This window comes from Sceloporus undulatus, chromosome 4, assembly GCF_019175285.1.
Source record: "Sceloporus undulatus isolate JIND9_A2432 ecotype Alabama chromosome 4, SceUnd_v1.1, whole genome shotgun sequence".
Taxonomy (NCBI): domain Eukaryota; kingdom Metazoa; phylum Chordata; class Lepidosauria; order Squamata; family Phrynosomatidae; genus Sceloporus; species Sceloporus undulatus.
This window is the reverse complement of record NC_056525.1, coordinates 10,247,711-10,264,553: the sequence shown is the minus strand read 5'-3', so window position 1 is coordinate 10,264,553 and position 16,843 is coordinate 10,247,711. Positions and strand designations below refer to the sequence as shown.

The 16,843-nt window shown below is 41.0% G+C and overlaps 1 protein-coding gene across 1 annotated transcript in view; it reads left to right on the top strand.

Annotated features, from left to right (window-relative positions):
- Positions 1-231: 231 nt before the first annotated feature.
- The window catches only part of COL20A1 (collagen type XX alpha 1 chain), a 134,463-nt gene continuing 117,851 nt past the window's right edge, over positions 232-16,843 (top strand). Inside the window, exons 1-5 of the mRNA XM_042463869.1 lie at positions 232-389; positions 1,976-2,137; positions 2,946-3,118; positions 7,129-7,258; positions 12,934-13,079. Of these exons, the coding sequence (XP_042319803.1) occupies positions 365-389; positions 1,976-2,137; positions 2,946-3,118; positions 7,129-7,258; positions 12,934-13,079 (636 nt within the window). The 5' untranslated portion in view covers positions 232-364. The remainder of the gene's footprint in view (positions 390-1,975; positions 2,138-2,945; positions 3,119-7,128; positions 7,259-12,933; positions 13,080-16,843) is intronic.

Here is a 16,843-nt window from a genome sequence, read left to right as displayed (position 1 = left end):
TAGAAGTGCTTCTGCAATGACTGCAGGAGCGTCACAGTAGAGAAAAGTGTCAAGAGGTGAGTTGTTATTCATGTACCTGATTTTTCCATTTCTGGTTTAATATTTGAAGGAAGAGATCAGACATTTCCCTGTGGGCTTTATCTCTTCCCTGCTCTTTTCTTCCCCACTTATCATCTAACCATGTGCTGTGGCACCTTCTGCCTTTTACTCTTTCCCTTTCTAAGGGTTAGCACTGACTCATGTCCTAGAACACAATCTGCAGAGTGATGCTGGTGCTAGATCAGAGGCTTCTAAACTGATCATCCTCTTGACTGATGGAAAATCTCAAGATGATGCCAGCCCAGCTGCACAGACCTTGAAGAACATGGGAATAAAGATATTTGCTGTTGGTGAGTTCCAATTTCTACCTCCTTAGGTTTCTGATTCTTAAATATGAATGAAACTTCTAACTAGATGAGAAATACCAGGCATACAGGAATAGAAATATGAGAAATTATTTCCAGATGCTTTGCAATTTCAGCATTAGTTCAAAGGAACTTTTTCATTTTTATCTTATTCAGACAGCCACCTCAAATAATAATACTAATACTAATACTAATACTAATAATAATAATAATAATATTTTATTTATAGACCGCTATTCCGCAATGATCACAGTAAAGTACAGTAAAAAATTGCAATACAATACAAGTACAATGTGACAGTTAAAGGATGGAGAAGTCTCATCCTTCAGGCAGTCCCTGATGTTGCTGGGTCTGCCTGATCGCTCCCTCTGAGGCCGAGATGACAGTTTCAACTTGGCAACCAAAGAATGGTAATGGTTTGTTATCCTTTTATAGCAGGGAGAGAGAAAGTGTGACCTATGGGCTCTGTAAATCCTGAGCCTCACTTTTGTGGCCTCTGAAGCCCCCGGAAGCATCATTTCCCAGGTTCTGCATTCTAGTCCAACATACTCTTTGGCTGAATTTCTACATACAGGGTTGTGTACCACACAACTCCAAATGTGGGATTAAGAATTAGTGGTGCTATGCATCCCTTGTGTTCAAGGGCAGTGTTGCCCAGTTGACCCAAGATACACAAGCTAATGCTCTATGTGCATTTGTGTGCAATGCTCATCTGCATGTGCAATGACATTGCATACACAAGTATAGTTCTGCAGTCTTATACATAATCTGGATGGGTGGAAGAGCCATTGAACAATTAGCCATGTATGGAACCATTGAGCCCTATGTCGCCTCTATCTGAGTGTGCACATATTGACAGTGATTGATTTATGAGGGTACAGTTGGTCCTCCTTATCCACTGATTTTTTTATCAATGGATTCAAGCATCCATGGATTGAAAATACTAAAAAAAAATTCCAAATAGAAAACCTTGATTTTCCATTTTATATAAGGGACACCATTTTGTAATGCCATTATATTTAATGGGACTTGAGTATCCATGGATTTTGTTATCCACAGGGGGTCCTGGAGCCAAACCCCAGGAGATACCAAGGATCCACTGTATTATGATTGATTTATGAAGACATTATTTATGACTGTGTTATGATTGGTTTTTGTTGTGTTTATGATTGATTTGTGACCCATGTATTATGTAATAAAGTTGTGGCCATCCTGATAACTCACCTAACAGTGTCCAGCCCCTTTCTTGTCCCAGTGAAATTGGGTTTCAAGTGCAGTAAATAGCAAATTTCTGAGCCATTTCTGAGGGGGGGGGGGCTCAGAAATGGCTCAGACATTTCTGAAATTTGCTTCTGTGAAGCAGTGCTGAAGAAGACCTCAAAAGCACCCACAGGCCAAACCATATCAGGCTTTTCTACCAATAAACATGCCATCTTCTGAGCATCTCGAGATGTCTCTCTTGTAACCCTTGTGGATTCCATTGGATGCTCCCTTGTTTTTGCTTCATATTCAAGATACCAACAGGTTTCCAGCTATTGTGTGTGCCTCCAATCTTTATGTACAATTTCTAGGAGTGAAAAATGCAGATGAGGCAGAGTTGCGCCAGGTGGCCTCAGAACCTTTAGAGCTGACCGTATACAATGTACTGGACTTCCCTCTGCTCAGCTCTCTGGTTGGACGCCTTACCCGGGTTTTATGTGCTCAGATGAAGAAGAACAAGGATGAGAATGCAGGTGGTTACCATTTTTACTTCTTGACTCCTGGCTTTTCCATCTTGCAAACTTCCTTTCCACAACCCCTCTGCTTTCTCTTCTTCCTCAAGTTCCCAAACTCTGACCCAATGAGGACAATAGTTAGAACAGCAATGGATGCAGTGTTTTAATTTTGGAATACAATTTGAGGAGATCATGCTTTTGTTATCAAGCAAAATGCAAAGTACAATTTTATCTATTTTTCTTTCAAATGATGCATGAAGACTTGGGGGTGGATGTATGCCTCTGATGGCATGGTCAGAGAGAGAACTCAGTTTTACCAAAACAACCTAATATGTACAGAAAAATCCTGCAACTCTAAAAATAATAGTAACTTTATTTATATTTGGAAAGTTGATTTACTTTCAAAAATATTTTGGGAGAAAACCCTTGTAGTTGTAGCTGTAAGTAGATATTATTCATAAACAATATCAATAGATAAATTTATGTACATCTCTTAAGCTTCCAAATTCTTTAGGGCTCTAAGCTCTTCTTCCTATTGTTAGTGGCAAATAAAGTAGCTTCACTGAATTAATGGAACCTACATAAATATTGATTTACCAGCTTCCTATAAAATTTTATAAATTAAATTATTCTACTGTAGTTGTTACTAATGGTAGGCCTAGATATGCCCTACCTCATCATATCTTAGTCTCAGAAAAATTCTCAGCGGTAACATAGGTTGAATGCTATTGATTGGCTTGCTGCCTTTATCTAGCAAGCCTCATGTCTCTATGCTATATTGATCTCCAGTATAAAATAAAATTGTAACCATCATCCAAATTTGCAGGCAAGCCAGTAAAAGCCGTTCCAGTGAATACTGGTGCCCATCTGAGCCCAACCAATCTTGTTTTAAAGGAGGTGACTTCCAGAAGTCTTCGCCTCACCTGGAACCCTCCTGTGATACCACCCAAAAAATACAGGGTTGTCTACTACCCCGCTAGGGGTGGTACTCCCAAAGAGGTATGTGATCCTGTCTTTGATGGCTTTGGTTTCCACTAGTAGTGTTCAAAGCTAAAAGTAACATCATTACTTAAAGCATGTTATTTTTGAAATAGTATGCAGTGGCTGGTAAAACATTGTTATCTTTTAGGCATATCAAGTACTGTAATGTTTATCTGAAGTGTTTGTTCTAGCCAGTCATTTGGGAGATTTTTGAATTTTTAAAGTATCTATAAAATAATGAGAAGCAGTTTTAGTAGCAAGTAAAATGTCAAGTAATTGTTTTAACACTAAATATTGAAGACTGAGAGGTGAGATGATAGCTGCCTTTAAATAGCTAAGACTCCTAGATCCCTTTCTCATATACTGCCGTCAAGCCAGGTGTCACTCATATCTGTGCATTTCATTTTTTCTGCTCAAGTGTAGTACCCTACATTTCTCCCTGTTGAAATTCATTTTGTTAATTTTCACCTGTCTGTTACAGTCATTTTGAATTCTGATCCTGTCCTTTGGGATATTAGTAACCTCTCCTAATTTAGTGTCATCTGCAAATTTGATAAGCATGCCCTCTATTCCATCATCCAAGTAATTGCTAAAGATGTTGAATAGCACTGGGCCCTGGACAGAAGCCTGTGGCACCCCACTTGTCACTTCTTTCCAGGATGAAGACCCATTGTTGAGTACCCATTGGGGTTGGTTGGTCATTGAATTACAAATCCACATTTTACTAAGGTTTTTTGCAAGGATATCATGGGGAACCTTGTCAAAAGCCTCACTGAAATCGAAATGTGCTACATCCACAGCATTTCCTACCAAGCTTATGCTTCTATCCAAAAGAGAGAGAGAAAGAGAGAGAGAGAGAGAGAGAGAGAGAGAGAGAGAGAGAGATCAGATTAGTCTGACATGTCTTGTTTTTGAGAAACCCATGCTGAATTTAGTAATCATGGCATTCCTTTCTAAGTGCTAACAGACTGTCTCTTTAATGATCTGCTATAGAATCTTTCCTTATATTGAGGTCATGCTGACTGGGCAGTAATTTTGGGGGTCCTCTTTTCCCCCTTTTTTGAAGATAGGGACAACTTCTGTTCTCCTCCAGTCTCTTGGGGCCTCTCCGGTTCTCCAGGAATTCTCAAAGCTTATTGACCATGGTTGTGTAATAGCTTCTGTCAGTTCTTTCAGTACCCTTGGATGTAGTTCATCTGGCCCTGGAGAATTCATTTAGAGTAGCTAGGTACTCTGTACCACCTCATGTAGAAGATGGAGTAAGCATATTTTTGCTTCTCTACAGGCTAGAACAAGAACCAATGGTTTTAAATGTCAAGAAAAGATTTCACCTAAATGTTAAGAAGTTATTTGTGTAAAAGATATCCAACAATGGGATAGACTGCCTCAGGGGGGTTGTGGGTTTGCTTCCTTTGAAGGTCTTTAAGCAGAGGTTAGATAGCTATCTCTCAGGAGTGCTTGCAGTCCTTTCCAACTCTATGATTCTTATGATTGGTGATGTAGGTATGACTCTGGCATGTTTATAGGTTATGTGCCTGGAGAAGGGTAACTAAGATAAGGAAAAGTCTGGAAGCTTTGAGGAATTGATTAGAGAGGTGTACATTTAACTTGGAAATTAGGAGACTGGGAAGTAATATGATAGCCATATTTAAACAGCTGAAGGAATGTCATGTAAAAGGTGGACTGAGCTTGTTTTCTGCAGCTCCAGAAACCAGAAGATGAGCCAGTAGATTGAAATTACCCAAGAATAGAAATTCCATCTAAATGTTAGGAAGAACTTCTTAACTGCAAGAACTGTTCAACTGTGGGATAGGCTGCCTTGGAGAGTGGTGGAACCTCCTTCTTTGATGAACTTTACAGAAGCTGGATGCAAATTTTTCAGAAATGCTGTAATTGTGTATTCCAGCATGGTGGTGGTGGTGGTGGTGGTAGTGGTGGTGGCGGGGGGGGGGGTTGAAATAGGTACCTTGCAGACTTGTTCAAATATTCTATGATTCTAACACTGAGAAGCTAACTTTTGAAGAATTAAGAATTACTTTAAAGTTTCAAGCTCTGACAGTGCTGGAGTCAGACCAAAGAAGAACTTACAGATCCACTTGGTAGTTCTAGTTAGAGTAGACCCATAGAAACAACTGGGCCTACAAAAATGTTAATTCATCATTCAACAAGCCTGGTTTGGTTTCAACTACCAATAGGAATCAGGCCATGGTGCTGTAATGCCAACTGCAGTAAGTGATCAGCATATTGTGTCTACTTCAAAGAAGGATGTGGAGAAACTGGAACCTGTCCAGAGGAGGGCAACCAAAATAGTGAAAGGTCTGTAAACCATACCCTATCAGGATTGGCTTAGGGAGCTGAGTATCTTTCCCCTGGAGAACAGGAGGTTGAGAGGAGGCATGACAGACATGTTTAAATATTTGAAGGGATGTCATATTGAGGATGTAGCAAGTTTGTTTTCTGCTGCACTAGGAAGATGATTGCATCGGGGTTAAAATGTTCCCCAGTGCATTCTAACGTGCACGAGCAGGGCCAAGCACAGAGCGTGATGGGAAGCGATGGGGCCCAGAATGCCAGTTTACTGCACACCGGAATGCCGCCTTTGCCACTGGGCATTCCCATCGCATTCCCATTGAGTTCCAGGGGACGCCATTTCTGGGGACGCCTTGAAACAGTTCCCAGAAATGGTGCCCTCTGGAATTCAATGGGAATGTGATGGGAATGCCCAGCGGCAAAGACGGAGTTCCCATGTGCAGTAAACTGGCGTTCTGGGCCCCATCGCGTTCCTGTCACGCTCTGTGCACAGCCCCATTAGAATTCACCGGGGAACATTTTAACCCCAGTGCAATAATCCTCTAGGACATGGAGCAATGGATGCAAGCTACAGGAAAAGAGATTCCACCTCAACATTAGGAAGAACATTCAGAGATTAAGAGTTGTTTAACAGTGGAACAAGCTGCCTCAGAGAGTGGTGGGGTCTCCTTCTTTGGAGGCTTTTAAACAAGGCTGGATGGCCATTTGTTGGAAGTGTTTTCATGGTCTCTTACTGAATGGATGGGGGTTGGACTGGATGGCCCTTGGGGTCTCTTCCAACTCAATGATTCTACAATTCATCCTATTGAGCCAGTGTCACCAAACCCTACTCAGATTTTAAATCAATCTTTAAAGAAGCTATTAGGGATATAATTTTTTAATGTTGCTTTTCAAAGGAAACGGTGAGCAGTTTTGGCAATTTTCTTCCTTATCTTGAATTTTGAAGCCTATTTGTAATTCAGAACTTATTCTGAGTAAAAATTCACACACGGTTGTTTTGGAGCAAACAGCGTTTCTGCACTGAAAATAATATTCCTATGTAGAAATATTATTGTATGGGCAGAAAATACTGGCTAATCACCCTGTAGCCCCCTATCAAAGGGTATTGTATGCAGGAGAAAGCCTTTTTTAAGGGGTGGGGTGGGTTTTTGGGATGTGGGAATGTATGTTTTTAATTGTTGTAAGCTGCCCCGGTTGTGTTATACAGAGGGCCGGGATCATCGTCGTCGTCGTCATCATCATCATCATCATCATTTTATGTGCAATAAATAGTATTTCTTAGTATGGTCGGAGGGTTTTGGGGTTAATGTTACTTTTTATTGTGTTTTTGTAATTTTTTATGCTGTAATCCCATCTCGATCTGCAAAGAGAGGTGGGAAATATAAATAAATCTTCTTCTTCTTCTTCTTCTTCTTCTTCTTCTTCTTCTTCTTATTTCTTCATAGAAAAATAATTTTCTCCAAAGAAAATGCTGCTTTTTGTGCAAAACTACCATATACAAAATTTCCCTACAATACGTTCCCAACTGTGAAGATTATCATCAGTCCAAGATTCTTCTTGACATGTTTTCTTCAATATGAACAATATGTGATGGGTTTTAGTTTTACAATTTTTCAAATATTTCCACACATTCTTTCTCTCCTTAGAAGCTATCCAACGGTTATTAATTTGGTCCCCAGACCATAGCACATTCTTACAACTTCTTTGTACATTTTCAGGTAGTTTTAAATGGGACATCCTCTACTGCACAGCTCCTCAACTTGACCTCCCACACAGAATATCTTGTTTCTGTGTTCCCTATTTATGAAAATGCTGTTGGAGATGGACTCAGAGGCATTACCTCAACCTGTAAGTCAGCATTTGATATCATCGTGTTTTAGTTCTTAGCATGATTGTGGTGCCTGTTTTGTTTTGCTCTGGGAATATCAAGAATTTTTTTCGGGTTTGAAAAAGTTCCAATTTTATTTATTTCATTTCATTTGTATGCTGCCTTTCTCCTAGAAGGGACCCAGTTCCAAAAGACAGCTCCCAGAATTTGCAGCCGGCATATTCACTTGCTGTGTTGGCTGAAGAATTTTGGTCCAAAAAAGGAATTTTTCAGAGATCTGTCAATTTGGGAGCAATGGGATTTCCAACAAGGTCGTGGTGAAGTCTGATGGTGTGTGGATGAGGTATGCAAGGCAGTGTCTGTGATAAAGTGCAGAACTGTGGAGGGCAGGGGGAAAGGGAGTCAGAATGGCTGAGATGATGATGGGAGAGATGGGAAAGACATTACTAGATATTTCTTACAACTGAGCATTCAGGAACACAGGACGATTAAAGTCTATGGCCTGTGAAAAACCCTTTCTGACTGGGAGTGCAGCTGCACTGTAGAAATAATGCAGTTTGACACTGCCTTAAGTGCTGTAGCTCCACCTTATGGAATCCTGGGATTTTTAGTTTTACAAAATCTTTAGCTTTCTCTGTCAAAGAGGGATGATGCTTCTCAAAACTACAAATCCTAGGATTCTGTAGGATGGAGCCATGACAGTTAAAGTGGGGACAAAATGCATTATTTCTATACTGTGGCTTCACCCTATGTTGCCTTATTATGTAGTGGGTAAATCCAGTGAGTCCAGGAGCCACTTTTCTGCCCCTGCAACCCTCCAAAGGCTCCAAAGATTGTCAGAAATGCCCCTCCCAAACTGGAAGTCCATGCATAAAATTGGTTACTGTGTGTGCATTAGAGCATGTGTGTGTTAAATAGTACAAGAAAAACTTGCAATCCATTGGCAGCTAATTAGTCAGTGATGTGTAATGCCAACTTTAAATGAGCTATCCATGGTGATGGTCCTTTTTCTGGAGACAGAGGGCCCAAATAGACAGGCCACTATAAAGCTGCTTCAGTTCACTTTGGAGGTATGCTGTTTAAATGACACATGTATCTTAAGAGGGCAGAAGCTGCACCATAGCTGCGCTCCAGTCCTTAGGACTGGAGCATGGCTTTGGTGTAACTTCCGACCTCTTAGGATGCATGCAGCATTTAAACAGCATACCTCCAAAGTGAATTGAAGCAGCTTTATTTTGCCCTGTCTGTTCAGGCCCAGAGTTCTGCATTTTGGAGTAAACCCCAGGACAGATTCACCATCCTATTGACATGGAAGCAACCACCTGCCACTGCTGCAACCTATTTGAAAAATGAATAGCTGCTCCTGGACCCTTCAAAGAGAGGCAATAGCTGCAGCAACAGTACCCAGCACAGTGTTTTGAGCATTTGGACTATGACTCTGGAGACCAGGATTCAAATTTCTGCTTGGTTGTGGAAACCGACTGAGTGATGTTGGGCAAGTCACATGCTCTCATCCTCAGAGGAAAGCAAAGGCAAACAAATCTTGGCAAGAAAATCCCATGATAGGTTCCATGAGAATGACTTGAAATCACACAACAATATTAGCAACGATGGGTGGTCTGGGAAATTTGGAGAGCTCAAGGCCTTTGGAAGAAGCGTCAGGGATACTCTTCTCCCACTCCTATGTTATTGTTTTTTTTCCTTATTATTGCTATTACTTTTCACTTCTATAGAACTGTATGGGGGTCAGAGATCTCAGAAATATGGAATTCTTTGCTTTCATTTAGTAGCAAAGCAAATTTCTGGTCCTTGCTTGAAAGCTTAATTTTAAAACAAAAACAAAAACTTCTAATCCACCATTCTATCATAACAGGTGGCTTGCAAAATATGAAAACAATTTATAATAGCATCCCATAAAGCAATAGCAGAAATTACAGCAGAGAACACCTTGGTCTGCCAAAACCCCAGGACAAACAAAAATGTATTTCAGTGTGTAGTAAAGTCCAAAAGGCAGGCCGCAAAACGCACTTTCCTGTTGCACATGGTTGGGAGAGGAGTGTCTTGGGGTGGGATGTGATGTATACTCTCCAGTGTATACTCTCCAACATTTCACAGACATATGTGTGATGAATCAACATCGAAGTGTCATCAAGTTTGCAAAAGTTATTAATGAGCAAGAATAGACAAGCTAAGAGAGACTGCAGCAGTTTGCTTTTGCTTGGATCTACAGGGATAGGGAAGATTTCACCCCATCCTCTCCTTTCTTCTGCTGCTGAGCTAAATCAGGACAAACTATTTTTGTAACTTTGCTGGGAAGGACAAAACTTTGTCCCCTCCTTTCCTCTTTCCCTGCTGAGTTACTTGAGTGTAAGCTACTTTTGCACTTTGAACTCAGCCTGCAGCAATTGTAATAAGCTGAGGACAAAGGGGGAAAGTAGGAGGAAGAGAAGGAAACTGGGACATTTTGAAAGCAGGGACTATCACCAGCCTCCTATTTTCCGTAGGCAAAAGTACGAAGCAGGCCTCTGATGACAATATTTGTGAACAAGGTGACTTTAGAGGTGAGAAATGTTGAATTGCATTCAAATGAGGAACCAGTATAGAACTTTTAATAATGGAGATCAGATAAGAGATCAGTAGAGCTAGCACAAAATGTGGCAGCCAGACTGTTGTCGGATGTGTGCTTTACTACCCATATATCACCAGTTTTGAAAGAGCTGCATTGGCTTCCAATTTGCCTGCATACTCAGTTCAAGGTTCTGGCTTTAACCTTGTTGTTGCTGGGTTTATTTATGTCCCATCTTTCCCCCAGTTCAGGACTCAAGGGGCCTTACTAAAGGTAAAATGAGCAGAGCTAAAAAAATTACCTCGTACAAAAATTGAACATGAATGAAAGCTATCAAACTATGCTTTATATCATTATTATACTTCATTATCTGCACTGATTATTTTTGTTTTGTTCTGTATTGTGTGTATGTCTTTATGTTTTTAAAATTGTATAATAGTATTTTATATTATTGAAATAGTTAGAAATGCTTTATTCTGTTTGTACAGTTCCATGTACATGGATGGTGCTTAATCAATCATATCAATTAAATTAAAACCAGTTAAACACATGGCTATTAAAAAACAACAACAAATAAACAAAACATAGAGATTACAGCACAGTCCTGCAAGGCCCTCTCCCCTTGAGCAGTCAGTCTTCAAAGACCCTCTGAAATAGTAATACATTTTTAAATCTTGCTTGCAGAAAGACAGCAAGGAGAAGGAGTGACAGTCTAACCTCTCTGGGAAGTTTCAAACAAAAACCCACCAAACAGTGATACCTTTATTGGCCAACCAAAATGCACAATATACATGTTGCAAGCTTTTGAAGCTTCACTGGCTTCTTCATCAGGCATCTCTGGGAAGGGAGACCTCTCCTCTGTTCCCACCAGATATATCTATGAAGATTGGGACCAGTGCTAACATTAGGCCAATTAAGGTGCAGACTTTATCTTTGGGGACCAGAGATTAATACAATTAATGTTCTTAATCCTTGTAAAAAATGCAACTGACAACTGATACTTTTTATTTGAAAAATACAGCACAACAGCGCTGCAAAATATAATTAATTATAAAGTCAAAGATGGTTGTGTTACTTATTGTCATTTAAAATAAATTTTGCAGTTTCAGGTGTTTTGTGTCTCATTTTTTTCCTCCTACAAGACATCAGTTTATGAAAACTGATGTTTGCAAATGCAAAAATTTTGCCTTGCATAGGGCACAAAATAGTTAAATGTTGATGGTTATGAGGCTAGTGGGACAGTGAAAAGGGCCTTGCCTGAAAATCTCAGAATGGGGAAGCTCATATGGGAGACTATGGTCATTTTGATAACCTGGGCCTTAGCCATCTTTGTTTTTGTTTTTTTTCCTGTCAGGTTAGCTTTGACTTATGGCAACCTCATGAATGAGAGACCTCCATGAACCCTGGTCATCAATAGCCTTGCTTAGCTCTTACACATTCAGGCTTTCTATAAAGGCCTGTATGGCTTGGGGTCAGGATATCTGAAAGAGTGTCTTCTCCCATAGGAGCCTAGCTAAATTTAAGATCTTCAAGAACAACCCTTTTTCATGTCCCACCACCCTGCAAGGCTAGCTTAATGGGTACATGTTTCAGGGTGTCCCAGAGGCTGTATTCTCCATGGGAAGGGCTACATCAAATGCCACCACCACCTTTGCATCTTAAGCAGATCCAGGTACGAAGAAGGGTCCTTATTTTAAGTTCAAAGAGCCCCCATCCAAGGAAAATGGCTGCAGCACAAGCTTCAGTAAGTGGCTTCAGGATGCAGGTCTTGGAAGGTTTTTGGCAAGTAGCTGCAGGATGAGGAACCCAAACAGGGATAGGTTGGGTGTGTTACAAATGCAAGGTGCAGGCAAAACCAGAACAAGAATATGTCTGCACAAAGGCAGTGGCATCATTGAAGGATGCAATGGGTGCAGATCACACCAGGTGATAGCCAAGGAGGATGGTGCCCACTGCTTCCCAAACATCTCCGTTTTGGCAGTAATGGGCTATGGAGTTCACATGCATCCCTTTAAAATGTTGAAGAGATGGTGTGAGTGCGATGAGGCTTCATGGGAGAAGAAAGGGGAACCTCCACATTTTAAAACAAATTTTATTTTTTATTTTTTTTTAAATTAAAAACATCATATCTTACCAAATTTTCATTTTATTCAAACAAAACTATGTATAGGTAAATGCATTTAGGCTGTGCATATGATAATGTAATTGAAAGGTATGTTTTTAATTTTGCTAGTTGTTTTATGTCAACTTTTTACACACACACACACACACACACACACATATAATGGGAATTATGATTTATGAGTAACATTAGTATGGACAAATATTACTAAGGATTCTCTGTGGTGTAGTATGGTATGAGGTCAATAGAGAGGGTGACAGTATGAGTTACTGAACCAGTTAACACAACCCCTAGTGATGCCACTGCACAAAGGATGCTTCATTTCAGATACCCATGTCCATTATTTTCCTGGCTACCTTTTTTGGCTTTTCCATTTGAAGAAGGGCTTGTTCCTGGCTATCTCCATGTCTCTCTGGACTCCTAACTCTCTTGGACATCTTCACCAGTTAGGCAGCCAAGAAAGGCCTCAGTCCAACTGTTGCTCAAATCTTTTCCCATCACTCTTTCCTATAAAATAAATTGATACAAATAGTTGTATCGATCGCCTCAAGGGCCCTGGGGTTTGAGAGGTGATAGATGAATGTTTAAACTTTTTTTTCTTTAAAAAATGTGTGATGATTAATCTAGTTAATTACCCATTCTCTGCATTGAGATAAATGTGGAAGAATCTCACAATCCACTAGAATAACCTAACAAGGTTTAATAGCAGCCAAGGGGCAGACATTTAATATTTTACTAAGATCCTTTCCCTGCCCATGGCATGCAAATACCAAATAAATTAAATCTTATTCTCATTTAAATTACAATGCATATCTACTTAATTTGTGCAATTTCCACAAAAGCCATTTTTTTCACTGGAAATAATTTTTCATAGCCAGTAAGACATGATTTTGCCTATTATTGCATAAGAGTTTATTTGTGAAAAATGAATGTTAAGGTTTTGCAGTGCCTTGACCATGGGGAAATTGTGTCTTTGAACATTTCTCCTTAATGTTTTATCTCTGCAGTGCCTCTTTCTGCACCTGGTTCCCTCCGAGCTTCCGAAATCAGCCACAACAGTGTAAGACTGACTTGGGAGCCAGCAGATGGTGCTACTCAGTATCTTGTTCTTTGTTCTTCAGCCCCCACTGGAGCAGAGGATGACACTAAAGAGGTAAGGAATATTGTTTTGGTTATATTCTCAGCTGTCCTTGCAGCATTTTTAAAAATGCCCAAATGTAAAATTTATTATTTATTTATTATTTATTTACATTATTTATACCCCACCCTTCAGCCCTAATGGCTCTCAGAGCGGCTTACAATTATTATTTTTAATAAGATGATTCCCTGCCCTCAGGCTTACAATCTAAAAGACATGACACAAAAGGAGAAGGGAATGGTGGTGGGGAAGGGGATGAGGTCCAGTGGACCAAGGCAGATGGAATAGAGGGAGGGCTCTTCTTCTTCAGGCTAGCCCTGGTGAAGCTGGGCCAGCCTATTCTCTCCCTCACAGGCCGAAGGATGACAGTAATGGAGGGAGGAGCCTCTCTCTTCAGGCTAGCCCTGGTGGAGTTGGGCCAGCCTATTCTCTCCCTCACAGGCCGAAGGATGACAGTAATGGAGGGAGGCGCCTCTATCTTCAGGCTAGCCCTGGTGGAGCTGGGCCAGCATCCTCACAAACGACAGGATCGATAGTTATGGAGAAAGGAGCCTCTATCTTCAGGCTAGCCCCTGGTGGAGCTGGGCCAGCCATTCTCTCCTCCCTTGCAGGCTGAGGATAACAGTATGGAGGGAGGAGCCTCTAGCTTCAGTCTAGCCCTGGTGGAGCTGGCCAGCCTATTCTCGTCCCTCACAGAGAGCCGAAAGATGACAGTTTTAGGAGGAGGAGCCTCTACGTCTTCAGTCTAGCCCTGGGGTGGAGCTGGGCCAGCCTATTCTCTCCCTCACAGGCCGAAGGATGACAGTTATGGAGGGAGGAGCCTCTATCTTCAGGCTAGCCGTGGTGGAGCTGGGCCAGCCTATTCCCTCCCTCACAGGCAGATGGATGACAGTTATGTAGGGAGGAGCCTCTATCTTCTTCTATCTTCTATCTCTTGCCCAAAGATTCCAAGGAAAAGGTGATTTTGAAGGAAGGGTCATTTTTAAACAAGTGATTTCTCTCACATGGTACAGCCAGTCTCAAGGAAGGACTATACTACATTAATGCCTTTATACTTTCCCTTGTGCATTCATTTGGCTGATGGTGTGAGGAGAGGCTAAGACTGCTGCCACACTGCAGAATTAATGCAGTTTAACACCACTTTAACTACCCCAATGCCACCTTATGGAATCCTGGGATTTGTAGTTTGTTGTGGCACCAGAGCTCTCTGTCCTATTGTCCTCTTCCTCCCTCTGAATTAACTGATTTCAAACTGCTTTTTGCACTTTGAACTCAGTTTGCAGCAACTGAAGCAATCTGAGGACAAAGGGGGGAAATGGGAGGAGGAGAGAGAAAGTGAGACATTTCAAAAGCTGCTGAAAAGTTGAGAGGACAGAGGATTAATTGCCGTTGCCAAATTGGGACAGTTGGAGGATATGGAAGAAATATTTGTAAACTGCATTGGCAATGTCCCCCCCCCCCCCCCAGAAGCCTAGTATCCACATTGGCCTCTGAATAGCAGGCTTTTGTGACAACTTTTTGGACTATATGTCTCCAAATCCTTTAGTGAGCATGGAAGATGGGGAAGAAAAAGTTCCTTTTGGGGCTGCAGCATCCAGGTTCCCCAGGAAGCAATTCCAGTTGCCATGTTGGCTAGAAGATTCTGGGAACTATTGTCAAAGAGAGGAAATTTTTCAAGCTGTGGGGCAACATAAAACAGTTGTCTATGTGTCTTGTCATCAATACTCCATGGAAGAGGCAAGTGCAAAATTGGGGAATTCAAATCACAGAGAACATGGTAGGAAATATGGAATGTCTAGGTGTGTGCTAGAATTGAAAGACAGCCATGTTTGGAGTTTATTGCATTTTTAAATAAGCCAATTTATCCCTGCTGTGTTGAAGTCTATTTCAGGATGCAGTCGGGTATTATCACAGGGAAAATGCTGCCGATGCTGCCACTTGACTGCATCCCACTTGAAACCCAGCTACAAGCCATGCTCAGATGGCCGATTTGCAAAGTTGGCAGCTTTGTGTCTTTGCAAATCAGCCAGCTTAGAGTGGAAATAACCAAGTGAGCATGGATTCTAGCTGGGTTTTAGGTGGGATGCAGTTGGACAATGGCATCGGTAGCATTTCTCCTGTAATAATACCCAATTGCATCCCAAAATAGATGTCAACACAGAAGAGGTAAGTTGGCTTATTTAAAAACGTGATAAGCAACTTAGTCTGGAAAATCAGTATACAAAGGGATCTTGTAGAACCTTTGAGACTAACTGAAAGAAAGAAGTTGGTAGCATGAGCTTTTGTAAACATGAGCCTGAGGTGTGTTTGGATACAAATGGCTTATATAGGTTTGTCTCTGGATTCTCCTTTCCAAACACGCATCTGAGGAAGTAGGCTCATGTCTACATAATGCTACCAACATTTTTTCTTTCAGTTAGTCTCAAAGGTGCTACAAGGTCCCTTTGCATACAAATGGGTGTTGTGATTGTAGGATGTTGTTTGCAGCTTCTAAAATGGGATTATCAATTATCATCTTCAGCAGCAGCAACAGTTCTTTCCCCAGTTTTCCAAAACCATTGTGAATCCATTGGCATAACTATCCTTGGCATTCATGCAATTCTTTTAGTTGTGCAGAAGGTGGCAGCAGATTAGACCTAATGAAAGAACATTCAGAATAGCTAAAATAGAAACAGAAAACAAAGGTTTCCTACACACACTGATCTCAAGGCAAATGTGTTCTGGTCCACAGGGATCCTGCAACCCTTGTTTAAGTGAGGGTTTAGATTTATTAAGGCTGCCTTATCTCTCTCAAATCCTCTGGCCTTCATTCCTTATAGGCTGAACTATTGTACATTGCAAAGGCCAAGGAAAGAATGAATTTTGCTGGACAGCTGTTGCCTATTGCTTTGGATCTTTGTTCTTTAGTGAATGTTCTACTGGGGCCTTGTTAGCTTGAGGCAGTAAACTTTGTCTTCCCTAAAAAGAAACTGTATGGGAGAAGTTGTTTCTCAGTTGCACTTATTATCTTAGAGGGTTCTCCCCTGTCTGGTCATAGTATGTAAAAACAAATACCAGCAAATATAACAAAATCCAAAACCCACAAAAGAGTGATACCTTTATTGGACAGCCAAAATGCAAAAAATACATCATGCAATCTTTTGAAGCTTCACCGACTTCATCAGATGTTTTAAAAGTATACAGGAGAAGATAAGTGATGGTAGAGTCACAGGCTTACATTTTGTACCAGGTGTTGTTTCTGTTGTATTTCAGTTCTTCTGGAGGGATTTCAATGCAAGCAGAGGCCATTCCCTCTTGGCCATGTGGGAAGCGAGACAAAGGATAGTAAAATGAAAAGTCCATTGTGTGTGTTGTGTGCTTTCAAGGCATTTCTGGCTTATTGCAGCCCTAAGGCAAACCTATCACAGGGTTTCTTGGCATGTTTTGTCCAGAGGGAGGGTTTGCCTTTGGTGTCCTGTAAGGCTGAGAGAGCATGACTTGCGCAAGGTCACCCAGTGGATTTCCATAGCCAAGCAGGTATTCAAAACCTAGTCTCCAGACTTGTAGTAACAAAGTAATTTCTCTTGGGATCCAGACTATGTCCTTTGTAAAGCCACAGTACCTTTTCTTAGGAATAGAACATTGAATTTCTCAAGAGGTCTGTGTACTGCTAGATACAGATAAAACATAACCAATTATAGTCCAAATGTTTTTGGTTTTTTTTTTTACCTTTGGGCCCAAACAGACAGGCCAAAATAAAGCTGCTTCAAGTCACGTTGGAGGTGTGCTGTTTAAATACT